This window comes from Akebia trifoliata, chromosome 5 (genome assembly GCF_017979445.1).
Source record: "Akebia trifoliata isolate Shusen 1 chromosome 5, ASM1797944v1, whole genome shotgun sequence".
Lineage (NCBI taxonomy): Eukaryota > Viridiplantae > Streptophyta > Magnoliopsida > Ranunculales > Lardizabalaceae > Akebia > Akebia trifoliata.
Window position 1 is genome coordinate 6,166,054 of NC_141379.1, and position 27,931 is coordinate 6,193,984.

At 33.7% G+C, this 27,931-nt stretch overlaps 1 protein-coding gene and 1 long non-coding RNA gene across 2 annotated transcripts; one reads left to right on the forward strand and one right to left on the reverse strand.

The window, feature by feature from the left end:
* Nucleotides 1–2,605: 2,605 nt before the first annotated feature.
* On the reverse strand, nucleotides 2,606–3,631 carry LOC147401263 (uncharacterized). Its single transcript, XR_015178200.1, has 3 exons — nucleotides 3,393–3,631; nucleotides 3,234–3,298; nucleotides 2,606–2,889 (listed from the first exon to the last, which is right to left on the reverse strand). It is a non-coding gene; the product is annotated as an uncharacterized LOC147401263 (long non-coding RNA).
* A 19,053-nt stretch (nucleotides 3,632–22,684) lies between these two features.
* LOC147401264 (cyclic dof factor 1-like) lies at nucleotides 22,685–26,073 on the forward strand. The gene is made up of 2 exons (XM_086442472.1): nucleotides 22,685–23,101; nucleotides 24,559–26,073. The coding sequence occupies exons 1-2, from the start codon at nucleotides 22,907–22,909 to the stop codon at nucleotides 25,771–25,773; spliced, it is 1,410 nt and encodes a 469-aa protein (XP_086298598.1). The 5' UTR covers nucleotides 22,685–22,906; the 3' UTR covers nucleotides 25,774–26,073.
* The last annotated feature ends 1,858 nt before the right edge of the window (nucleotides 26,074–27,931 follow it).

Below are 27,931 nucleotides of genomic sequence, written 5' to 3' on the forward strand. Positions count from 1 at the left end.
ACCAAAAATCAGCACATTCCGAAACTTCTAGCCTCATCAAAAGTGGTTTGTAAAAATCGGACGGTCCAAAATTCTTCAACTTGTAAATTAGGGTTAGAAGTTTCAAAATGAACTGATTTTTGGTGATAATGATCTCTTCACCATAGAGATTATCCTCACAAAAAATCAGTCTATTCTGAAACTTTTAACCCCTATTTTCAAAAATGTTTAGCTCTCTTTAGGGCCTCCGAACGCTTCCCATAATGTAATTAAGATGATGCCAAAGTTCATTGAGATGACCTAGTGGAGCGGATTTTTTGTGATACTTTTTTCCTACATTACCATGTAGTTTGGTTTGACACTTGAGAAAGTGCCACATCATAAAAATACCAAAATCCTTATGTTGAAATGTGAGAGGTCAACAAATGTTCAATTTCAATCTAACCGATCAGACATAAAAAAAGATGTTTTTTTTTTCTTTTCTTAAACCTATTCCAAACCACCATCACTACATGGCTGATGGGTCAAATCTTAATTTTTTAGATGGCATCTCCACCATTGAAGGAGTACTACACGGTATTGCAGGAAAGAAGTACCACAAAGGATCCACTCCCGGCGACCTTATGTGGATACACCTCTCCGTGTAAGAGTAAAAGCTCAATCTCTCCTTGCAAGAGTAAAAAATCTCTTCACGGAAGAGCAGGTTCTTGGAACTTCTCAACAAAGAGCAAAAAACCTGTCCTCATAAGAACAAAAACCTCTCCATGTAAGAGCAAAAATGTTTGTTAGCTTCCCGCAGGAACATAAATCGTCAAGAAGCTCTATCCAAACGCATAGCTAACTAGACAACTTCTCCCAATGTTTTAAGAATTAAATGATGATTGGTCTGAAAATTTGTCAAAATGGTTGATCAATTATTGGACCTAATGTCATTTTGGTTGGACACTGGAACCAATTTGCAATTATTAAGGAATCTTGCCAAAAAATTATATATATAATAAGATTTACTTGCAAAACAATCAAGTTCTTTAGCATATGGTACTTTTGTTTGTTCACAACCATCTTAATGTGTGAAGAAAATTTCCATAATCTTTTCAAGACTCTTCCAACTAGGCCTTGTAGTTAGATTGATTACACTTGGAGATAATAAAAAATTTATTTCTAAACTGTGTTAAATTTTTTAAGATTAATTATATTATTAAGGTTTGATTATTAAAGAATCTTCTCATTACGAAAATTATACGTCTCTCTCTCTCTCTCTCTCAAGACTCTTCTATTGTTCTCAAAATTTTGTATTTTAAACCAATTCAAAAAATCTATGTTATCTTTCAAATAATCCGTATATAATCCAATTGAACCATCTTTCTTATCAACTATGAGGGGAGGTTTAATCTTGTTTTCAAACACTGGTCTCCCATTCTTTTATCACTGCTAACAATGTTACACAATTTTTTTGTTTTTTGTTTTTATGTGGGTGTATTTTCCACAGGGGATGGGCCAAATTAGAGGCTGTCATTTGTACAAGGCAGAATCTGACTCACATAATTTGATTATTGAATATTCCAAAAATCAGAATTCTAGTACTATAAATTCAACAGGAATTCCTTGCTAAACTGATCCCTAGGAAATATCGTCCAATCTCAGACATTTGTTGGATAACTAGCCATGCCAATATAAAAAATGTAGTCTTTGTTTGGGATCGTGGTACATCACTATGTGAAAAAACGGGTAAATTTGACGAATTTGATTCACGTAGTGATATCTAAACACTTCCGCCATTGGATGCATTTCAACAAGAATTGCAGTTGCAAAAGTTTTCATTGGTTTGGTGAGAGTGTTTAGGAGGTGCTTTTTGATAATTAACTTCTTTGATATTTTGGCAATCATACAAAAGTTTTGCTAGTTTTTGTTAATTGATTTACTATCTTAGAAATATTTTTCGAGGATGTTTTAGTCATCAACAAAAAAATAAGGGCACTAATTATGGTATAAAAATTTTCATTTTATTAAGTTCCGTCAGTTTCATGCAAACACTGGAAGTGGGAAGTAGGTTTAGACAGCTTCTCGATTCTACCCATTTTCAGCTTTCACATTTGACGGGAAAGTGCTTCTCAGATTAATTTAAATACTAAAAGTGCTTTAGAGTGCCAAGAGGATTGAAGCTCACACTAACACCCACACAAAACTTAATATCTGCAATATTCAAACCCTAGGAATGAGACTCAGGACTCTTCTAAGTTTTATATATATATAATAAAAGGGAGCGGTTCAGCAGCCCCTATATAGTGCCACACATTTTTTGTAAATTACTTTTGATGGGGTTACAAGTTTTGGAATAGGCCGATTTTTTGTGAGGATGATCTCTACGGTGAAGAGATCATCCTCACCAAAAATCAGCTCATTTTGAAATTTCTAACCCAAGTTTACAAGTTGAAGATTCGTAGACCATCCTATTTTTGTAAATCACTTTTGATGGGGTTAGAAGTTTTGGAATAGGCTGATTTTTGGTAAGGACGATCTCCTCATCATAAAGATCATCCTCACAAAAAATCAGCTCATTCCAAAGCTTATAACCCATGTTTTGAAAAATGTGTGGCACCATATAGGGGCTGCTGAACCGCTCCCAAAATAAAATAGTCTCTTAAATTACAGGTTAGCTTTAATTCTAACAGCCAAATAACTAACTTGGCTTAAATACAAGGATTAAAATCATTTTCATAAACTTTCTTACATAATAATAAGCTATGAAGATCACCAGAATCTATGGAAACACAACTAAGTTCTATCAGCCTTTCCCACAGGTGGCTTCGGAGTGTGTCGGTTATTAGCTCCTGAACCTGGATAATCGTGGTTCTGCAAATCCATTCTGCCATTGATGAATACTTCCTCCCATATGTCATCCTTTATTACCTGTTCTCATAAAAAGAAATGCAATAGTTCAACTTGATTTAGTACTAATAATTTATGAGTTTTATATAAAAACTAAAAAGGAAAATTATGATTTAATTAACTTAGGCTCATCAAGAATCCTTTAATTTCCTTATAAGTTTCCTATAAATTCGACTTTTTTAAATTAATTTCTTTACATTTTATAGAAACTCCAAGATTAAAATTGGTTAGGCTTGTGAATGTTTAAGATTGTTATGGTATGCTAATAATCATCATGGGATTTACAAGAAAATTAAATTAAAATCATTTTCACATTGATCCTTGTTAAAATAATATAGAAAAGCTGCAACAAGTTTGTAATATACCTGATGTTTATTCTCTGAAGCTACAAGACCTTGAGTTTGAGTTTCATGAAATAGACTTCTAGTCCCTGTGACCACAAACATATGGATTCTTTAGAAGAAGAAGAAGAAGAAGTGTTCCTACTATGGATATATATATATAGAAGGCTAATAGATACTTGCTTGTTATTGGGACAGCATTCAAGGAGATGAGGTGAGAAGAAACCAATAGAATCAGTAGTAGATGAAGGGAAACGGCTGCCATTTCTCTATAACTGCACTCTATGTTAGTGATTTGATGATTATATATTGTTGTTTCTCACCAAGTTTTAGTGCTCTATTTATACATTTTTATCGTAGAAATACTTGGATGCTTATGGTGTTGGACCATGAACCATTTTGCCCAAGTCAAAAAGGTAAACACCCTCTTTCCCTCGTGCAAATGAACGTTTACCTGATCTATATATTGAGGGTCCGTTCACCACCCTACGCTTCACCAAACTTGTTTTGTCCTGCATGGGTTAGAAGTTTTGGAATAAGCTGATTTTTGGTGAGGATGATCTTTATGGTGAGGAGATCATCCTCACCAAAAATCAGCCCATTCCAAAACTTCTAACCCCATAAAAAATGATTTACAAAAAATGGATGGTCCACGATTTTTTAACTTGTAAATATGGGGCTAGAAATTTTGAAATTGGCTGATTTTTAGTGAGGAGGATTTTCTAATTGTAGAGATCATCCTCGCCAAAAATCAGCCCATTCCAAAACTTCTAACCTATGTAGGACAAAACACGTTTGATAAATATAGGGAAATGTTCAACAACCTACGCTTTACCAAACGTGTTTTGTCTTACATGAGTTAGAAGTTTTGGAATGGACTGATTTTTGACGAGGATGATCTCTACGATTAAAAGATCCTCCTCACCAAAAATCAGCTCATTCTGAAATTTCTAGTCCCATGTTTACAAGTTGAAAAATTGTGGATCGTCCATTTTTTGTACACCATTTTTTATGGGGTTAGAAGTTTTGGAATGAGTTGATTTTTTGTGAGGATGATCTCCTCACCATAGAGATCATCCTCACCAAAAATCAGCCTATTCCAAAACTTCTAACTCATGTAGGACAAAACACGTTTGGTAAAGTGTAAGGTGGTGAACGGGACCCATATATATATATATATAGGGAAATGTTCAGCACCCTAAGTTTTACCACACACTTTAACAAACGTTTTTTGTCCTACATGGGTTAGAAGTTTTGGAATGAGTTGATTTTTGGTGAGGATGATCTCTATGATTAGAAGATCATCCTCGCCAAAAATCAGCCCATTCCGAAATGTTTAGCCCCATGTTTACACGTTGAAAAATCGTGGACCGTCCATTTTTGTAAATCAATTTTGATGGGGTTAGAAGTTTTGGAATGAGCTGATTTTTTGTGAGGATGATCTCCTCACCATAGAGATCATCCTCACCAAAAATCAGCTCATTCCGAAACTTCTAACCCATGTAAGACAAAACGCATTTGTTAAAGTGTGTGGTAAAACTAAGGGTGGCGAACGGGACCCATATATATATATATATGAAAATGTTCAGCACCTAACCATTAATCAACAATTTGCCCAACATGTTTTGTCTTACATGGGTTAGAAGTTTTGGAATGGGCTGATTTTTGGTGAGGATGATCTCCTCACCATAGAGATCATCCTCACAAAAAATCAGCCTATTCAAAAACTTCTAACCCATATAGGACAAAACATGTTAGGCAAATTGTTGGGTAAACGGTTGGGTGTTGAACGGGACCCACATATATATAAAGAGAGAGAGAGAGAGAGAGGGGGGGGGGGTGTTATGGGACATAAGTAAAAATAATAGTTTTTCAAAATATGGCTTAGAAATTTCGGATTGAGATGATTTTTTGTGAAGATGGTCTCTATGACGAGAAGATCATCCTCACAATAAACCAGCTCAATCTGAAACTTCTAAATTCATTAAAAGTGACTTACAAATTATTGATAAAACATCGATAGTCTACATTCTAAATCACTTTTGATGGGGTAAAAGTTTCATATTATAATGATTTTTTTTTTTTTTTTTGAGGATGATCTTCTCATCATAGAGATCATCCTCACTAAAATCAGCTCAATCCAAAACTTCTAATCCCTATTTTGAAAAATTATTATTATTACATTGTTTTTATATATGTTTTTCCGTATGTCCCATGATCCGTCCCCATATATATATAGGGTCGCGTTCACCTGCCAAACTCTCAAACCAACATCCACACAAAGCAATCCATATATATTTGGAGGAAACAGACACCTTTGTTGGTTTTAAACTTAGATCTCTCTCTCTCTCTCTTCTCTCTCTCTCTCTCTCTCTCTCTCTCCCCCCTAGTTTGAATTAAATAAAAATTAGAGAAAATTACTTAAAAAACCCTTGCAAAAGGATTTCTATCTAAATAGTCCCTACGTTTTGCGTGGTTGCTTAACAAGACATTTAGTAAAAATTTTATTTACTTTCGAACTCGATGCTTTTTTATTTAGTGTCGGGTTCAAAAATTGTACCATCGAACTCACTATTAGTTACTGTCGAGTTCATCACTTTTTATTTACTATTGAACTCGACGTTTTTAACTATTGTTGACTTCACCACTTTTTACTATCGAGTTCACTACTTATTAAATAAAAAGTGGTGAACTCAATACTTGTACAACCCACCCATTTTCAATTTTCAAGTTTTTCCAACTAAAATACATGGAAAGATTGACTAAAACTTTGAGATAACGACTTGTTCAGATTATTTCAATCTAAAAGAATCATTCTTGATCAATTTTCATCCAAAAACTAAGAAAAAAAGTGAAAAAATCATAATTTTTTTACATTCATCTTCAAAATATTTGAAAAAACCCTTGAAAATGATTTTTTCGTCTTTCTAAAATCCTTTATGATGAAATAGAGTCTCTGAAACTCAATTGAGATGTCAAAAATTCAATTTTTAGGTGAAAACGATGAGTTTGAACGGTTATAACATTCAATCGTGAGAAATGTGGGAGATGAGGTCCAGGGACCATTTAGAAAGAAAAGATTTACTAAATGTCATGTTAAACAATCGCTAAAAACTGGAATTATTTAGAAAATGCCCTTCCACAAGGGCCTTTTTAATAATTCTCCCTAAAGATATATATATATATAGGTCCCGTTTAGCTACAAACATTTTGGCAAAACATTTTTCAAAACATGGGTTAGAGGTTTTGAATGGGCTGATTTTTGGTGAGGATGATCTTTACGATGAGGAGATCATCCTCACCAAAAATCAGCCCATTCCAAAACTTCTAGCCCCATGTTTACAAGTTAAAAAATCGTGGACCGTCCATTTTTTGTAAACCATTTTTGATGGGGTTAGAAGTTTTGGAATGGGCTGATTTTTGGTGAAGATGATCTCCTCATCGTAGAGATCATCCTCACCAAAAATCAACCCATTCCAAAACCTATAACCCATGTTTTGAAAAATGTTTTGCCAAAATGTTTGGTGCTGAACATTTCCCATATATATATATATATATATAATATATATATATATGGGTAGCGTTCAAGGGCAAACTTTTTAGCAAATTTTTTGGCAAAACATTTTTCAAAACATGGGTTAGAGGTCTTGGAATGGGCTGATTTTTGGTGAGGATGATCTCTATGGTGAGGAGATCATCATCACCAAAAATCAGCCCATTCCAAAACTTCTAACCTCATCAAAAATGATTTACAAAAAATGGACGGTTCACGATTTTTCAACTTGTAAAATGGGGCTAGAAGTTTTGGAATGAGCTGATTTTTGGTGAGGATGATCTCCTCACCGTAGAGATCATCCTCACCAAAAATCAGCCCATTCCAAGACCTCTAACCCATGTTTTGAAAAAGTGTTTGCCAAAATGTTTTGCCAAACTGTTGGCCACGGATAGGGACCCATATATATATATATATATATATATGGGTCAGGTTCAAGGGCCATATGAGAAAACATATGTAAAAACTTTCGCTTTTAATAAAATTTTAAAATATGGGTTAGAAATTTTGGATTGAGCTGATTTTTTGTGAGGATGATCTCTATGATGGGAAGATCATCCAAAAAAAAAATCAGCCCAATCTGAAACTTCTAACCCCATTAAAAGTGATTTAGAATGTGGACCGTCGATTTTTTACCAATTTTTATCACTAATTTGTAAATCACTTTTGATGGATTTAGAAGTTTCTGATTGAGCTGATTTTTTGTGAAGATGATCTTTTCATCATAGTGACCATCCTTGCAAAAAATCAGCTCAATCCAAAACCTCTAACTCTTATTTTGAAAAACGAAGTTTTTTCAAATGTTTTCTCAGATGGCCCTTGAACTGCCCCCTATATATATATATAATATATATATATATATATATGGGTCAGGTTCAAGGGCCATGTGAGAAAACATGTAAGAAAACTTTCGGCGGTAAATAAAATTTTAAAATATGGGTTAGAAATTTTAGATTGAGCTGATTTTTTGTGAGGATGATCTCTATGATGGGAAGATCATCCAAAAAAAAAAAAATCAGCCCAATCTGAAACTTCTAACCCCATTAAAAGCGATTTAGAATGTGGACCGTCGATTTTTTTTCAATTTTTATCACTAATTTGTAAATCACTTTTGATGGATTTAGAAGTTTCTGATTGAGCTGATTTTTTGTGAGGATGATCTTCTCATCATAGTGACCATCCTTGCAAAAAATCAGCTCAATCCAAAACCTCTAACCCTTATTTTGAAAAACGAAAGTTTTCTTACATGTTTTCTCACATGGCCCTTGAACCTGACCCTATATATATATATAATATATATATATATATATATATATATATATATATATACATATATATATATATATATATATATATATATATATGGGTAGCGTTCAAGGGCAAACTTTTTAGCAAATTTTTTGGCAAAACATTTTTCAAAACATGGGTTAGAGGTTTTGGAATGGACTGATTTTTGGTGAGGATGATCTCTACGGTGAGTAGATCATCCTCACCAAAAATCAGCTCATTCCAAAACTTCTAACCCATGTTTACCAGTTGAAAAATTGTGGACCGTCCATTTTTTGTAAACTGTTTTTGATGGGGTTAGAAGTTTTGGAATGGGCTGATTTTTGGTGATGATGATCTCCTCATCATAGAGATCATCCTCACCAAAAATCAGCCCATTCCAAAACCTCTAACTCATGTTTTGAAAAATGTTTTGCCAAAAAGTTTGCTAAAAAGTTGGCCATTGAACGCCCCCCTATATATATATATATATATATATATATATATATATGGTTCCGTTCCCCACCCTAAGCTTTACCCTACACTTTAACAAACGTGTTTTGTTCTACATGGGTTAGAAGTTTTGGAATGGACTGATTTTTTGTGAGAATGATCTCTATGGTGAGGAGATCATCCTCACCAAAAATCAGCTCATTCCAAAACTTCTAACCCCATCAAAAATGGTTTATAAAAAATGGACGGTCCATGATTTTTCAACTTGTAAACATGGGGTTAAAAATTTCGGAATGGGCTGATTTTTGGTGAGGATGATCTTCTAATCATAGAGATCATCCTCACCAAAAATCAGCCCATTCCAAAACTTCTAACCCATATAGGACAAAACACGTTTGTTAAAGTGTAGGGTAAAGCTTAGGGTGTTGAACATTTCCCTATATATATATATATAGAGAGCAGTTCGGCAACCCTAAAGTTTGCTGAGTTTGGTTCCAAATATTTTTTGTAAATCACTTTTGATGGGGTTAGAAGTTTTGGAATATGCTGATTTTTGGTGAAGATGATCTCCTCATCATAGAGATCATCCTCACAAAAAATCAGCTCATTCCAAAGCTTCTAACCCATATTTTGAAAAATGTTTGGCACCAAACTTGGCAAACTTTAGGGCTGCTGAACTGTACCCATATATATATATATATATGTGTATGGGTCCCGTTCAGCACCAAACATTTTGGCCAACATTTTAGCCAATCATTTTTGTCCTAAATGGGTTAGAAGTTTTGGAATGGGCTGATTTTTGGTGAGGATGATCTCTACAGTGAGGAGATCATCCTCACTAAAAATTAGCTCATTCCAAAACTTCTAGCCCCATGTTTACAATTGAAAAATCGTGGACCATCCATTTTTTGTAAACCATTGTTGATGGGGTTAAAAGTTTTGGAATGGGCTGATTTTTGGTGATGATGATCTCTATGATTAGAAGATCATGCTCACCAAAAATCAGCCCATTCCGAAATTTTTAGCCTCATGTTTACAAGTTGAAAAATAGTGAACCGTCCATTTTTTGTAAATCATTTTTGATGGGGTTAGAAGTTTTGGAATGAGCTGATTTTTGGTGAGGATTATCTCCTCCCCATAGAGATCATCCTCACCAAAAATCAGCCAATTCCAAGGAGATCATCCTCACCAAAAGTCAGCCAATTCCAAAACTTCTAACCCAGGTAGGATGAAACACGTTTGTTAAAGTGTAGGGTAAAGCTTAGGGTGGGGAACGGGACCCTATATATATTGTTGTTGAGGAAACAAACTACTTTGGTGCTCTCTCTCTCTCTCTCTCTCCTCTCTCTCTCTCTCTCTTGTGTGCAAATCAAATAATATATCCTTCATTTTTAGAGGAATCGAACAACCTTTAATTTGGTGGTTTTACAGTAGAGTTCAATGTATAAATCGTGGGTACGTGGTACATGTGGTATATTTTTTCGTGGAGCTTTCTCAATATAATTGAGGACCTAGTTAGGTGGGTGGACACAATGAGCGGTATATATTTAAGTCAAAAAAGTATGGAAAGGTGAATCCACAATACGAGTGGAGAATGACAAGATATGAATTTTGAAACACTTGATATTAAGTCAAAGTCCTAGTGGGAAATATCATTCCAATGAAATTAAGAAGTTGAGATACATGAAATAATACACTAATTAACTCCTAATTGAAAGAAATTTTATTAAATTGGTTGATCATTACATGGTGTGTGGATCCCAGGCATTTTTGTTTGTCGCACTTTTTCCACAATTAAGAGAGTACTTTGTGGAAAAAAAACAATAACACCTCAGCCCTCTAGAGTTCATGGCCTATAAAGGATTTTTTTTTTATTTGATTATAGATTTTAGGTAATGGACAACCACTGAACCCCAAAATCCGAACAAAATGATTTTTCTTCTTGGCCATGCGGTGCTCTCTCAACCGTCAACAAAGTGCTACACAATGCTATGGACAAAAAAACTAGTATATGGACAAAAAAACAAAATCCAAAATCCAAACAAGGTGATTTTTCTTCTTGGCCATGCGGTGCTCTCTCAACCGTCAAAAAAGTGCTACACGATGTTATGGACAAAAAAACAAGTATATAAGATATTCTCCAATACTTGAAACCTAATAAAGTTTTAATTTATAGAGAACTACATCATTCAAAAACATAAAGATTATTTAATTAAAAAGATTTTAATTAGTTAATTAATTGATATTTCCTAATTAGAGAATCATAATTTTCTAATAGATTATGAGATACAATTTTCCTATCTCATGATGTACAGCAATAGTGATTCAATGTATCTCATGTTCATCTATTCCATACATCTTCATAATCTAATATTCTCCCTCAAACCTATGAGGATCAAGGATCTGCATGATGTGAAGTGTGCACAGAACCATAGATCATGAGATACATCTTTAACATTTAATTCTATATACTAATGGTGATTTGGTGGTGTCTCTTGGATATTTATTTCTAATACTCTCAAGAATTAGGGAGAAATGGCATTCATATTTTCCTCAATTACTATATGCATTGCTTATCTTCTTCCTTATTTATTTTTAAAGATGTGAAGATTACATTTCTTAGTCTTTTGTAAAAAGTTTATGTTTTATTAGTAATTAGGGAAAAATGGTCCTGAGTGCAATATCCAGTATGAGCACTAATTCCTTAGGTACCATCTGCGAGAGTACATCCTCACTTACCTAGTGTGTGTGATGTGCAGGCGTTGCACGTTCCCTAGGACTAATCCTTGGACAAGATCATGGTCTATGGACTGGACAAAGCCTAGATACGATTTGATCCATTGTCTTCAAGGATACCTAGTTATCAAAATAATAATAATAAAAAAAATTGTGCTATAGTAACATTAAAATGTACATCAATTCTCACGTCTCTGATGTGGAGGTGCACACGTAATCGTAGATGCTTTTCACTCGTATCTCAGTGAAAAGCATTTATGATTTCGTACATACATCTACATCAGTGATGTGAGAATCGACGAATATTTTAATGCTACTTCAACATTTTTGTAATAATAATAAAAAGCTTGAAATTCAATTGATTGACATTTGACATTCTGCAGTGAAACCATGAAATCATGGATTCATTCCTTACCAACCCATCAAAATCAGGGGAAAAAAATAAGTTATCACAGCAGAACATCTTGTCTGCAACAATACTCAAGTGTGCTGCATTTATTGGATCCTCATTGAGAACCTAAGATCTTAATCATTGAAGGAGAATGGACTACCATGGAATTTAGTGAGTTTATATATGGCACTTTGTTGAAGTAAGGGTTTTCAGACCTTTTATCTCATCTGGTCTTGGCACCCACCCAAATCAAGTTGATTTATTGTCTCGAGATAGTTCAAATCATTTAAATTATATATATAATTGGGACCAATCATGGGACATATATATGTAAAAATAATGTAATAATAATAATATTTCAAAATATAAGTTAGAAGTTTTGGATTTAGCTGATTTTTTGGGAGGATGATCTCTATGATGAGAAGATCATCCTAAAAGAAGTTTTTTTTTTTTTTGAAAGGTAGATCATCCTAAAAGAAAACCAGTCCAATCTGAAACTTTTAACCCTATCAAAAGTGTTTTAGAATGATGGATCGTCAAATTTTTTATCAATAATTTATAAATCACTTTTAATGAATTTAGAAGTTTTAGCTTGAACTGATTTTCCTTTAGAATAATATTCTCATCATAGAGATCATCATCACAAAAAATCAGTTCAATCCAAAACTTCTAATTCATATTTTGAAAAATTATTATTATTATTACATATGTCCCATGATCAGCCCCCATATATAATTATTACACATGTATGCGTTTAAATGATTATTATTTTTCTATTACTAGGTGGATTAATAGATGCAAAATCTTATTTTATATACATCACAAACATTTTAATTGGTAAAAATTGATTATTTTATTATAAAAAATATCAAAAGTAGTTGACTAGATTGAGGTTTCATAAACTCACTTCTGGTATGAGGATAAATCTACGTAAAACCAAGTTATTCGGGGTTGGGCATGTGCCGGAGATTCATACGTGGATCACAATGTTTGGTTGTACTTAAGGGTGTGTTTTTCTTATGGGTATCTAGGTTTGCCCTTGATGATTGATTCAAGGCGTAAGGAAATTTGGGACCCAATAAGGAAAAGGATGGGAAATAGGCTGAGCAAGTAGAAAGCAAGATAACTATCAAAAGGGAAAAAAAGTCATATACATTGATCAAAAGCACCCTCATGAACATACTGGTTTATCAACTCTCTATATTTTCAATTCCAAAACGTGCGGAAGCAAGTTGGAAAAGATAGATAGAGATTTTTTGTGGAATGATAGAGGTGGTAAAAGAAATTTCATTTGGTTGATCTATTCCTTGAAGAAAAATGGGGGGTTAGGCATTGAAGGCTTTAAGATGTCAAATGTGACACTCTGAGGTGAAATTACATGGTTGGGAGAGCAAAGAAGTGAAACATCATACGGGTGTAGTTTGTGGAAGGGTGTAATGAATGTGAATGTAAAGTTTAAGGAGTTGGTGGCTTTAAATTGTGGAAGTGGGGAGAGAATTCATTTATGAGAAGATAGGTGGTGTAGTAATTCTCCATTAGCCATGCAATTCCCGTGACTTTATGCGTTATCCTTGAAAAAGGAAAAGTCATTTACTAACTATATGAACAATTCGAGTCTTAGGATTTTTTGAAATCTTGGCTTAAAAGGGATTTTAATGATTGAGAGATTTAGGAGTTGATAGAGTTGACTTTCATACTTGAGCAGACTTTCGTAGAGTAGTGAGATATTGAAAAAAGGTTGTGGACTTTCACAAAGGACAAAAAATTCTCAGTAAGCTCATTCTGTGACCTTGTGGCAATATAGGGCTTATCAACAGGTCTCATTTGGGACCACAAAATACCCTTGAAGAAGTTTTTAATTTTTTTATTTAGCTGACAACTTCTAATAAAATCCTTACTTTTGATAATCTTATAATTAGGGATTTTGTTGGTCCAAACTTTTATTTCATGTGCAAAAGTAAGGATTCTACTAGTGGATGTCAACTAAATAATGATTTTATTTCAAGGGTTTTATTTCTCATTTATTGATTCGTTGTCTTTTAGTGCACAAACTTTGGTCCATTTAATTTCTCTTGGGTGTTTCCAATGTTGGTCTTATTACTTTTCAAGAGTGGAATCATAATGTCTTCTCTGGTGGAAAAAGATTTATGTGATCCATAATCCCTTTTATCGTGTGCTGAGTGGCTTAACGAGAAGGAAATCAAAGAGTGTTTGACAAGACTGATTCGGAGTTTCAAGATTTAAATTTAGAAATCTTAGGATTTATTTTCTTTTGGAGCAAATTAGATGCCGACTTCACAAGAGTATTTTTTGAAGATTTTATACTTAGATGGAATTTATTATGCTCGAACCAGTAGTGTAGGTCTTTGTATTTTATTATTATTATTATTTGTCTTAGCTTCTTGCAATGTACGTGGCTGGTTATCTCAAAAATATCGGGTGAGTTTATCTCGAATATCAGACAAATCCATGTGATGGTTGAATCTAAGTGACTTTCTCTTTCAATTGCATGCCTTCGTGATCGAGATGGTTAGCTCGAGTCCTCTTGATTTCAGACAGACAAGTTTTAAAAAATAAACGATGGTTGAGATGTCAACATCAACTGCGTAGTGGGGAAGAAATCATGACTCGAATACTTGTGTGTTGTTAGTGGAGATAATGGTGTGTGCCAAATAAGGGCAAAATAATAAAAGAAACAGTTATTTAGGACACTTCTAACCTCAAACAAGAAGAGAAAGAATATTGTGTTGGGGAAAAAAAAAAAAAAAAGCAAATTGAGATTAGAGAAAACAAGAAGAGAAAGAAGATTGATCTCCAAGGCACATTGATCAAGATTGATGAGTTCTTATGGTGTACTATTTGTATTATGGAGGCGGTTCAAGGGACATATGTAAAAACAATGGTTTTTTCAAAATATGGGTTAGAGGTTTTGGATTGAGCTGATTTTTTGCGAGGATGGTCACTATGATGAGAAGATCATCCTCATAAAAAATCAGCTCAATTTGAAATTTCTAAATCCATCAAAAGTGATTTACAAATTATTGGTAAAAATTGGTTAAAAATAGACAATCCACATTCTAAATCACTTTTAATAGGCTTAGAAGTTTCAGATTGGACTGATTTTTTTTTTTTTTTGATGATCTTCCCATCATAGAGATAATCCTTACAAAAAACCAGCTCAATCCCAAACTTCTAACCTATATTTTGAAAATTTATTAATGTTACATTATTTTTACATATGTCCCTTGATCCGTTCCCTTGTATTATTTCTTATTATTTTTACACTAATAGAAAGAGATTCAAATACTAAGTTTAAATGTCCAGTTAATGAAGAGTGGACAATTTTAAGTCTAGAAATACTATTAATAAACTAATTTTGCGGTGTATTGAAAATGGGATCCATAAATGTGTTTTATAGAAAGCTATGTATTTGTCCAAATGGTCACCTTGATGGATCGGATCTGAATTGGACCATGTCAATTTGGGACCAATGTGATGAGGATCAAATCAAACTCAGAACATATCTGAAAAATATTGAATCGGAGATTTTGGATCTGATTTGATCCATTAATTGATAGCCCTTCATCTCAGTGATCTGATTTGATCCATTAATTGATAGCCCTTCATGAAGCAAAGTCTATCTGGTTGCCACTTGGGCAGATTTTTGGTAGCTTTGAGTCAACTCGGTCCACATTTGCAAGGTATGATATCGTATGAATGAATATGTTTTTCAGTCAATCACAGATTGGAGATCATTTGTGGGATCAAATAAGAGCCACAAGATCAACAACTTTCATTTGGGCCCATGACTGGAGCTTAACCATCGGATTGAGGTTTGTGTGATTGATGGTCCCACATCGCCTAGGTATCAAGACCTTGAGCTTTATAAACGTGGGGCAATCCTCAGCTTACAAGTCGGTTCTGTGAGGATGAGTTAGGCCCATGGGCTTTTACATGGTATTAGAGCGGGTAAGCACAGGGATGTAGAAGACACGGTACACGTGAGGGGAGAGTGTGAGCGAAAGTCCCACATCACCTAGATATCAAGACCTGGGGCTATATATAAACTAGGGGCAATCCTCTTCTTACAAGCCGGTTTTGTGATGATGAGTTAGGCCCATGGGCTTCTACAGTTTGATACTTAAATGATTTGGGCTTAGGTTTTCTTTAACTACATATACATTAGCCTAGCGTTTTTGGGAAAATATCAGTTATGGGCTGATGGGCCTAACCTATTCGGTCCATAATGGGTTGTGGGTTTACCTTGCACGGCCACATCTCAAATGTATACAGACTATTTTGTTTTGAATTAGGGAAGGGATGACTTGCTACTAAAACGAAGACATCAAAACTATGGGCTCTTGCCATTGAATATTTTGTTAATTGTGAAGAGAATTTTAAAAAATAAAATTATTATTTTATTTATATTATTATGTATTGATTAATTTATAATTAATGAGTGAATTTAACTAAGTGCATTTCTAGTTTTTAAAAAATAGGCAATATGAATTTCAATCAACAATACTCAAATTTCCCTCATTATAATAGTGTAAAAATTTATTAATCAATGTATCCAAAGGCTTTTTTGTAATTTAAAGCAAAATATTTAATTTAGATTTGCACCAACAATACTCTCCCTTTCTCTCATTATGATAATACTTGTTTGTGTTGCCCGTAGGTCGTGAATTCAATACTCAATATGAGCATTGATTCCTCAAGGGCCACCCGTGATGGCACACCCTCACTTATGTGGTGCGTGGGATTTGTAGGCGTTGCACGTGTTCCAGGACTTGTCCTTAGACAAGTCCATGGTCTATGGACTACACAAAGCCTAGACACGGGACCGGTCCCCTATCTACAGGGGTGGAGCTAGTAAGGAGCTAGTGGGGGCAAGTGCCCCCACAGAACTTTGAGATACCCCTATATTTTCAACTACTTACATGTCCCATTTGTCCCCACTCCCTTACCTCTCTCCCCATTTGCTCCCACACCCTCATCTCCCTCTAATTTTTGCCCCCACACCCTTCACCTCCCTCCATTCAAGTTCTTCAACTATACAACTAACCATAATTTGCCCCCACTACAAGAAAATCCTGGCTCCGCCCCTACCTATCTACAGGGATACCCAGTTATAAAAGAAAATACTTGTTTATAATTTAGTTGGTATATAAAGTTATAATTACCCTTATAATTATTTTAGAAATTTTAAAGTAGCTAATCTCTTCATTTCTCTTGTTTGGATTGTTAAGTGGGGAGAGAAGAAATAAGAATTGGAGAGAAGAGGAGAGAAGTAAAGAGAAATTATTTTAAAATATTTTATAACTCCAATTCTACCCTTATATCACTTTTAAGATATTTTAAAATTTTCAAAGTTGTCCCAAGTTTTCTCCTGTCAATCCAAACATGGTGGAGAGAAATTGAGTTTCCCTTCTCTTCTCTTAGGTTGTGTTTGGATTGAGAGAAGTGGAAAGAAGAGAAACTCAATAATTGAAGAGACTAAAAGTGTCAGGATCATTTAATGTAATGCAAGGGCACTTTGTAAATGTTTGCCCTTGTAATTACTTTATTAAAAAAATACATTTTGTCAAGTATTACAATAAAAAAAAACTATAAATTACTCTAATTATAATATCCTATGGTGTTGGATGAAAAATGTCTAATTATTTATCTTTAAAAGATGAAAATGCTCCCTCATTTACAATTGGGTAAGGTTCACATTTTTGTATATAAAACATGTTCTTCTTTACCTAATTGTGAAAAAAAAAAAAAAGGATTACATAAAAAATAAAAAGAAAGATAATCAACCATGATTTTCAATATATAATAACATAATATTAATGGTATTTGATTTTTTTCTTTTTTGTGTCCAATAATAAGACATTATATTCTTTTGAGTTTCGTTTACAATGGACGTAGTAGTGACTTACCTTCAACCCATTGTACAATGAGGAACATTTTTAGATTTTAAATATATATATAATAAAAAAACAAAAAATGGAGTCATAGGATGTTTTATATTAAATTTTACGGGACCTAAAATTATTCTTTAAAAATTAATAACGAGTTTCAAATGAGGGTTTGCCCGTGTTAGAACAATTAACGACGTGAATTTTCTCTTTTCTGGTCGTGTGTTTGAAACTTAGAGGCCTCCTAACTTATCCTGTTACACAGTGGGAAACTTCCGTGGGATCAGTATACGTGGCCTTCGAGACTAGTTTCATCCACAAAGGGTGTGTGAGAAACTTGTGATATCAATTAATATATATATATATATATATATATATATATATATGATTAATATTATGAAATAATTTTTTGTTATTGAAAAATAATACCACAAAACTTATTCTTGCGAAAGTATTTTTTCAGAATTTACCCAAAATTGGGAAAATAAAACCAAACGCAGGCCTTAGGCTGCTATGACCACACTATTGAAGAATTTTTCTAAATTTATTAATTCTACCTACCTTGGAGAACTATAGACATCTCCTTGAAAAGATATACAAGGCACATGTGGTGCACGTTAGATTCTCACAAAGAAGGGCGATTGTGAGCCTTCCAATGTCTTTAATAAAATCAATTATAATGAGCCATAAAGACCAACATAATCTTCTTTTTTACTTTACTAAGCTGATAAGGATTTATAAATGAAAAAATGATTCAATATTAAAGGGGCATACTTTAAGATTGCACAAAACATGGAGAATTTATGTGGTTTGACAGTATGTCTACTCCACGGAAGAGATCTGGATCAAATCACTATATTCTTGAATTAGATTACACCCCTAGAGATCCCCAGCCACCATATACATAGGATGCAAAAGTTTTTTCTCTATTTTAAAACTTAATCCCCTCACCCGATGATCACACATGAGAAATATTCAAACTATCCAAAAAAGGCTTGTCAATGGATATCCGAAAATCTGAATTCGAATTCGATTTGAAAAATCAAATACTATTCGAATTTTTCAGATATCGAATTTGAATGTTATTTTAATATTCGAATGAGTTTCAGATATAAATTCGGATGTTGCGAAATCTGATTCAATAATATCCACTCCGATTTAAATATATATGTTATATATTCATGTTATACAACAAAATTTATTTATATGTATAATCTTGTGTATTCGTGTTATACAATGAAATTTAATTTTAAAACTTTATCTTCTTTAAACCTCAAACCCAAGAATCAATCGACAGTCGACAAAAATGGTAAGGGTTGGTTTCGACGATGATATCCATAGTCATGGTCTTCTCCGGCCAACAAGCATCAGGTAATACTTCCTTCCCCTCTCTCTCTCTCTCTCTCTCTCTCTCTCTCTATCTCTTTTAAAACAAAATCCTTTATTTTTTTCTACTATGTGACCACCATCTTCTCCCGCCAACAAGCATCCATACTTCCAAGTAGATATTTTATCTCTCTCTCTCTCAAAAGTAAAATCCCATTTTTTTTCCTTTAAAAATCCATTGGCTTCAACTTCAAATCAAAATAGGAAAATTGATTGGGCTTTTTACAAATTGAAGAGAATGGTAGAGATCGAATCTAGTTTTTGTAGGATTTTTATCGGATAAAATATTATCGGATATTTGATATACTTTTCAAATTCGAATTTGAATCTTGGTTAGTGATATCCGATCGGATTCGAATTCTAATTTGGATATCATTATTTTTTCGGATTCGAATTCGGATATAGTACTATCCGATCGGATACCTATTCGTTGACAGCCCTAATCCAAAGTTGATCAAATCGAATTTTTCTTTCTCAAAATATCCCCTTGGACAACTTGTGTGGGAGCGACCAAGATAGTTTCCAGTATTAATTTGCAAAACATTAGACATCTATCCCCTACAACAATAGATTACAATGAACAAAATAACGAGAGACCCATTAAATCACCTGCATAAGCTTTCTTCACATTATTCATAAGATTGGTAATTGAGAGAGATCTTGAAATTTTTAAAAGAAAATTACTTAATGGTCCTTGACTTTTAGGGGTTAGCTAAATAGTCCATTTAGTAAATCCCTCTTTTTTAATGAGTTATTAAACCCCACTTTAGACATTTTTCATGATTGAAATGTTGAAATTGCCCTAACCATTCAAATTCAAAATTTCGTCCAAAAAAATTGAATTTTTAACATCCTGGTCAAGTTTTGGAGACTCCATTCCAAAGAAAAGGACTTGAGAAAGAAGAAATAGTCATTTTTAATTATTTTGAAGATGTATGTAAAAACTAGGGTTTTTCAATTGGCATTCTAAGCTAGTTGATCTAGCATTTAAAACAATCAACCAAATAGATTAATAAATCTTGCAGTTACTGCCAAAATCACCTAAAGACATTGGTTTCAAGACATTTTTTTTGTTGGGAGGTATTTTCTTACCTTTTTTCAATTATATACTGTGTGAGAGAGAGAGAGAGAGAGAGAGAGAGAGATGGATATCTAATTAACTAGCATGTGTTGTTGAATCATTTACGAGTGTTGATTTTTTAACTCAATCTAATAGAATAACTCAAAAATTCAATGATGTGACATGTGTAAGATCGTAGATTTTTTTTCCTTCGGGAAACTCAACTGCACATGTTTATGAGGATGGTGTAGTTTTGTATCCCAAGGGAAAAAATCAACAGTTCTTACACATGTTACATCAATGAGGTTTTGAATTATTCTATCAAATTTGAATTAAAAAATTGTTACATATCATTTAAATATCTAATTAGGCCTAATCTACAGGTGTATGCATGTGCGATTTCACCTGTTGTTCAACTAAAACTAGGTGGCACTCCATTTACTTTAGTTTAGAGTCGTAGTGGAGTGACCTCAATTCACACTTTGTTGACATGGAGGTGTACACACAACCATAGATGTTTTCACTCGTATCTCGATGAAAAGCATTTATAATTCATACACACCTCCACATCAGTAAAGTGTGGATTGAGGTCACTCCCAACATTATTCTTTGGTTTCCAATCCCTCCTCCCTCCCTCTTCCATAAGATTAGGAAAGGGAATTTCCACTAACACACCAACTTTTACCTATAACACACAAATCCTTTTGAAAGTAAATCAACCTATATGACAAATGGTTAGGATTTATGCATATCCAATTCCATATAACACAAATCTCGAGAATATCTATCTCAAGGATAAATCTCAATCATTGGATTTTATATTTACATGGTTGGGATAATTGTTCATGAGAACGGACCCCAAATATAAACACATAGATTGGTGTGTTATAAGTAAAAGTTTGTGTGCTATTATAAAAATGTTTTAATTATTTATAACTAAGCCTCTTAGTACCTCCATTTCGCGTGTTAGTCCTTCATTTGATTATTATTTTTTATAGATAAAATTCCAAAGGAAAAGATAAAGATACTGATCCTTTTTCTTGCTTTTCTGCTCCACCTCTCCTTATGACGTGGTTCGTTCATGTATGATATAGAGATCTTCTACTTATAGACACGTGTCACGTTCCAGGACTACACTCGAGGATTTTGATTCTCCAAAGCGTTCTAAAGTGATTTGTACACGTGTTCCAATCTAACTTTTTGATGTGGGACCCAGAAAAAGTTGGATATAACATGGGTAGACCCTTACTTTGAAACGCGTCTCGGACTTCGCGTTGGGTCAACGTGGACCAAACCGGGTCTTTTTTTAAAAAAATCTCCGGTTCACACTACTTTCCGAGTTTCTCTTGATTAATTGAAACGCAAAAATTCGGTAAAAACTCGGCTGGAGCTTAGTAATATTTACATTTAAAATAAAAACAATTATTAAAATTAAGTAAATGTCAAAATGACGTTATACGGAGTGAAATGAAAGATGTTTCTTAACCAAACAAACAATTTAAATATAAATCAAAATTTTCATTAAAAATTTGGTAAAATTAGAATAAGAAAGGTCTCAATAATAAATTTATTACTTTAATAGTATGCGATAACTCATCTATAATATGCCAAGTGCAAAAGAGACATATTTTTATTAAAGCTTAAAAATTTTGGATGTATAATAATATATTTAAAAAATAAAAAATTAATTAAAAAATATATATATTTTTTGAGTAAGACTTTGAATGGGTAAGCTTATGTTGATTTTGGATGAACCATAATGAAATTTGATGCATTTTGATTGGACCTAATTTTTTACAGTGTAATGTAGTTAGGTTTCCTAACAAATCCTTTGATGATTTTACTATTTGACCAGATCTTCTAGATTGTATGAGGAGTATCTGACCTTGAACAATTTTTCTGGCCAGAATCGTGATTTATTGGTTGGTCATAAAGATAATTATTCTAATTAGGTCAGGGGTGGTTGGTTTTGAGATTATTCGTGATTGGTAATGACACAATCATCATAAGGGTATGGGAGACAAGGTTACGCCCTAGGTAGTACAGCTCATTTATTTTGAGTATAGAGGCAACGAATGATGCTAACTTGGCCACCCAACCTTAAAAAAGCAAGTCATACATTAAACTAACTTTAATCACATTAGGCCTAAGTCAATTAAGCCCAAGTTCGACCCTACTCAATTGAGATAAGATTCTTAAAATTTTTAAAAATATAAATTAACACATCTTTCAGAATTATTTACAATCATTTGATGCTACTTTTTATCAAAATTTGGGTTCAATTTTCATTTTATTTGAAATTCAATTAGAGATGAAATTAAATTTATTATTTTTCGTACGTTTTATTTATTATTTATTACAAAATCATACATCAGTCTATATCATTTATCAATATTATAGAAGGTCTGTTCAGGTTAGATTGGATATTATTAAGTGTTAGCCCAATTCAAATTTAATGGATTGAATTTTTTTTTTAAGTTGACCTTACCTCCACGAGCTTCATATTGAGATCTTAAACTTTTTTTTTTCTTTGGGCATAGTAAGTGGGCCAACTCATATTGTCATCTCATCCACAATATTTATTATTTATATAAAAACAAAACAAAAAACCCATTTTTTCTATAATAAAAAAAAAGCTAAATTAAAAAGAAAAGAAAAAAGAGAAAATCGGCGAGTAAATGAGAGGGGGTGGGGTGCTGACTTGGACGAGAAGTGCATCCACTTTTTATGAGAATCAATGGAGAGAACCGCGTGGCCACAAGAACTCGTGGCTGAGAATCGTCGTGTTGCTGACGTGGTATCCAACATCTCGTTAAACAGATCAAAAGCCAAGAACCAGAGACCACCATACTCTCAACTCTCAAGACTCTAAGTCGTTGCGAACCCAAGCCCTTCGTATCGGATTTTTTCTACTCTCTCTTACTCACACACACACACACACAGAAAATGTTGGAAATAAAAGACACAGCGATTAAGTTGTTCGGGAAGACGATACCACTGCCTGCGAACAAGGAGATTCTGTCTTTTCTGGGCAACAAAGGTGGAGATTCTAGTCCTGAAGAGAATTTCGAGCACGAAGGAGATTCTGTTTCAACGAATTCTCAGGAGAAGAAGTCAAATGGAGTACAAACCAAAGAAAAGGTATATAGACAGAGAACGAGAGCGAGAGATTGAGAGAGTGAGAGATTTGAAAATCTAAGAACGACCGTTTTTCAGAAAGATGAAGGAAGTAATGGGTCGATCTTAATTTCTTTCTTTCACTAAATTTTCGTGGTTTTAAAATCTTGGGTTTTGCTAAAACAGTTTTGGTTATGTGTTGGGATTTCGGGGTCTAATTAGGGTTTTTGGATGCTGTTTTGCTAGGCGATTTTATGTAATATGAGTTTTGTTCTGGGTTAGATTTGATTATTTGCTAAATGAATCCTTTTTTTGGGGGCAAAATGTTATTTTTTTTCTCATCAGGGTTACTCTGTTTTGGAAAATTTGGACTACTTTTTTTTTTCGGGGAATTTTTGGGTTTCTTGGTACATAAAATGAAATTCAAATTAGTTATTCCTGCATAAATTTGGTCATAATATTAATAAAAAGTAGTTCAATCTCTCTTTAAAATGTTTGTGATTTTGAAATTCTTGTTGGAAATATTTGGTTTCTTGCCCCCACTAGGAAGATTTTTTTGGTGTTTGGTGGGTTTTATTCTGGTAAAAGAAAAACAGGTTAATTTTGGTTCTCATGGGAATTCTAAGTTAAATTTCCATTTTTCTTGATTAAAAAAAAATTGTGTGTAGAGCCTAATCAAAGTTACAGGTTTTCATAGTTTCAGACAAGTTGTACCAAAACTGCAGTTTAATTTATTAATTATAGGTCTTCACTTGGAACTCCAATTTCTCCCAAAGTATGATTTTTGGGTTTTTTTTCTTTATTTCGTTTGATTTTCGTGTTTTTTGGAAGTGTTGGATTCTTATTTCGGGTAAATTATGTTTTTCAAAGCTGAATAATCTTCTCTTGGTTAAGGAAACATAGTACTTTGTAGATTCTCACTTGTGATTATCTCTAACTTTCCTGTTTATGGTTCCCCTAATTCCTCTTAAATTTGTCTGTCGTTGTGTCAACGATCGTGTCTGAACTTATATCTTACAAACAAAGTGTATAAATTTATTACCTTTTCGCTTCATGGGTTTTTCTCTGTTATTGCTAACATTGAAGCCAATTCTAGTGTAAGAAAGTAAATGAATTGTATCTGATTTTCATGCATAAGTTTCAAAATGCTTCTAAATTATGTAGATTTGATCTCACTAGCATGTTTTGGGAGTTAAAATGGACAGTGTATTGAAGTGGGAATTTTAACAAAACTTGTGCATGTTTTGGGAATGTTCTCTTATTATAACACCTCTTGGCTTGTAACCACCACAAAAATGAAGTTGAAACCTGTTTACATGTAAGAAATGTATATAAAAAAAAATTAGCCGTCGAATTATTCTTCTACTTGGATTTTCCTTCCTTACAACCATGCTTTTGTGATTATATCTGAATGGTAATTCTGTATTTTTTGTTCTTGCATTTGATTCTATTTCTTACCAAAACTCTTGTCAAAATTTCAGGATCAATTGAGTGGAAGACCCTCCGACACAAAAGAGAATGATGACGTACTACCTCAGATTTTGGTAGAGTTGACAGATCCAACTATGTCTTCCAGCAATAACGAGAATCCTAAAACACCGTCTGTCGACGAAGAAACTGCAAAAGCTAAAGCTTCAAGGACAGAGGAAGAACAAAGTGAAACAAGTAGCTCACCAGAGAAAACAACTCTAAAGAAGCCGGACATGATACTTCCGTGTCCACGTTGTAATAGCATGGAGACAAAATTCTGTTACTTCAACAATTACAATGTCAACCAACCACGACATTTCTGCAAAAACTGTCAAAGATACTGGACAGCCGGTGGAACCATGCGGAATGTGCCTGTGGGTGCTGGCCGTCGCAAGAACAAGAACTCTGTCTCACATTACCGACACATCACCGTCTCCAAAATGCTCCAAACAGCTCAAACCGATTCCCCAATTGGAATCCACCACCCTACTTTAAAACCCAACACCACTATCCTAACCTTTGGCTCAGACATACCCCTACATGAACCCATGTCCTCCGTGTTAAACCTCACGGAGAAAACAATGCGAAACTGTGGAGGGGAAGAAAATGGGGATGAGAATTTGAAGGTTACTTTTGCAACTTCGACATCTATAAAGGAGGAAAGAAGAGTGGGTTTGCAAGCGCAGATGACACCGAATTGTCATGGGTTCCCTCCACAGATACAATGTGTCGTCCCTGGAGCTTCATGGCCTTATCCATGGAATTCTTCTCAATGGACTTCTGCGGTTCCTCCATCCGCTTTCTGTCCTTCGAACTTCCCCATGTCAATCTATCCCGGAACCCCTTATTGGGGTTGTCCTGTCCCGGGTACTTGGAGCATCCCTTGGGTACCCCCACCAACTTTGGGGAAACATTCAAGAGAGGGTACCCTGCTTAAACCAAGTATTTCGGAGAAAGAAGATCAACCAAAACAAAGCAATTCAGAGAGAGGTGTTTGGGTTCCAAAGATTTTGAGGATCGATGACCCAGAAGAATCTGCAAGGAGCTCCATATGGGCAACATTGGGGATTACGAACAACAAATCCGATCCTATGAGAGGGGAAGGCCTCGTCAAGTCCTTCCAATCAAAAGGTGATGAAAAGAATCACTTGGCAGAAACATCTCAGTTATTGCATGCCAACCCTGCGGCCTTGTCTCGGTCACTCAACTTCCATGAGATCTCATAATGGAGTAGCTCTAAATGCACCATCAAATTCAATTGATGTAAGACTGAAGAAAGAAGATCGATGTCTCACGAGTAGCTGTAGTAACAACAGATTCCATCTTTTTAGTGTCATTATGAATAGTTCTTTTTTGTTTCAACTTAGATGGTATGTTGAGTTTGTGTTCATGTATATATCTGTATAAGAAATAATGAGATAACATGTAGAAAAATGAGTCGGAGATTCGTAGATGTAACAAATCTCCAATGTACTAATTAACAAGATAAATTTGTGAATGTAAGTGAGAAAAATATTGTTCTTTTACTTGTTTGATCTTGAGGTGTTCTAGACCAAGTATATGGAGATGGGGCCAAATTCAAATGCACCCATTCCTTTAACAGTTATGCTTGAAAAAATAATAAGACAGTGGGGTGGTTGGGGGTTCAAAATTTTGACCTAGAGTGGGGATTGGGCAAATTAGAAAGTGAAAAAGTTGGTATTCTTGTGGAGATACTATAAACTTGAATTTCAATCACAAAAATCAAAGTACTTTCCTTTTTTATGGTCCCAGGTTCTAAACAACTATTACAAAAAGGTAGAAAACAGTGGATTCAACCTCCCTTTTCTTTCCTTTTCTTCTTTGTTGTTGTTGTTGGAATAGTGGAATAAACATTAGAAAAGACAAAAAAAAAAAGAAAAGAAAGAACTTTCTTACCTTTGGCTTTGATAACTAAGACAATGACTTGCATTAACCATTAAAATGCAATTAGATTTCAAAGGAAAAAAAAATAAAGCTGAAGTGACCTCAACATTGTACCTCATATCACACTTTTCTAATGTGGAAGTGTGTATGAACTATAGATTCATTCGATCAGATGGTGTGGAAGTGACAATAACAAATCAATTGACTCTGTGGGAAACACACCATCATTCCACTTTCTCTTGATTGGCTTTATAAAAAAAAATCCAAACAAAACTAAAGCATTTAGTCGATAATATCAGAAGGCACAATCTTGTGTTTCAGATCGATTCCAGTCCCGAAAAAACATTTAGATATTTTCAGCCATTATCTGCAATGGGAGGCCACAAATTTTTTTTTTTTCCTTTATATTTTATTTTAAATTTTTGGTTTCTTTTGTTTTTTGGACCCAATGCGCATGATGCCTTTTGGGCCTATTAGCTTTCTATTTTTAAGAAAAAATTACTTAAAGGACCCTAGAGGAGTGATTTCTTTCTAATAAATCCCCAAGTTTTAGGATTTCTCCTAATAGTCTATTTATTAAATTTTTTATTTCTAATCACTACCTAAACCCATTCCAAACATTTCTCATGATTGAAATATCAAAATTACCTTAACCATTTAAACTCACCATTTTCGTCTAAAAAAAATTGGATTTTCAAAATCCCAGTTGAGTTTTGGAGAGTTCATTCGATGGAAAAGATTTGAGAAGGAAGAAGAAGTCATTTTCAAGCATTTTGAAGATGTATATAAAAATCTAGGATTTTTTCAATTCTCGTACTTTTTTTGGATGACAATCGATCAAGAATGATTCTTTTGGTATAAAATCATCTATAGAAATCGTTATTTCAAGTTTTTAATCAATCTTTCCATATATTTTAGTTTAAAAAACTTGAAATACGAAAATCGATGGATTTTACTAGTGTTGAGTTTACCACTTTTTATTTTTGAGTTCAACATTTTTATTGTCAAGGTTGACATTTTTAAAAATAATTGTCGAACTCAACAATAAAAAGTGGTGAGCTCGGCACTCTAATATATATTTTTTAATCTTAGTCTTCATTTTTTTTTCTAATAAATCATCGAAAAAAATAAAATAAAAAAAATACATCTAAATATCCAAATTAGAAATATATTATTTTCATTCATCATTCACAAAAAAAAAAAAAAAAAATAGTCCAAAATAATTGAAAAAGCTAAGTATAAGAAGAAGATGACAAAAGGGGTAGTTTTGGTGTTTCAAAAATGTTGTAACCTGATATGAGTCTGAGGACCATTAAGAAAAGAAAGTTTTACTAAACTGACTACCAAGAAATCGTCCAAAACTCAGGGATCAATTAGAAAGAAACCCTCCACTAGGGTCCTCTAAGTAATTCTCCCTATCTTTTAAGGCTTTTTTGAATTACATATATGGTTAATTAGACACATTAGATATAATTCCTT

Coding starts and splice junctions, on each gene's coding strand:
- LOC147401264 (XM_086442472.1), top strand. CDS start 22,907: ATGTTGGAAATAAAAGACACAGCGATTAAGTTGTTCGGGAAGACGATA. Junction 23,102..24,558: donor GAGTACAAACCAAAGAAAAG/GTATATAGACAG, acceptor TCAAAATTTCAG/GATCAATTGAGTGGAAGACC.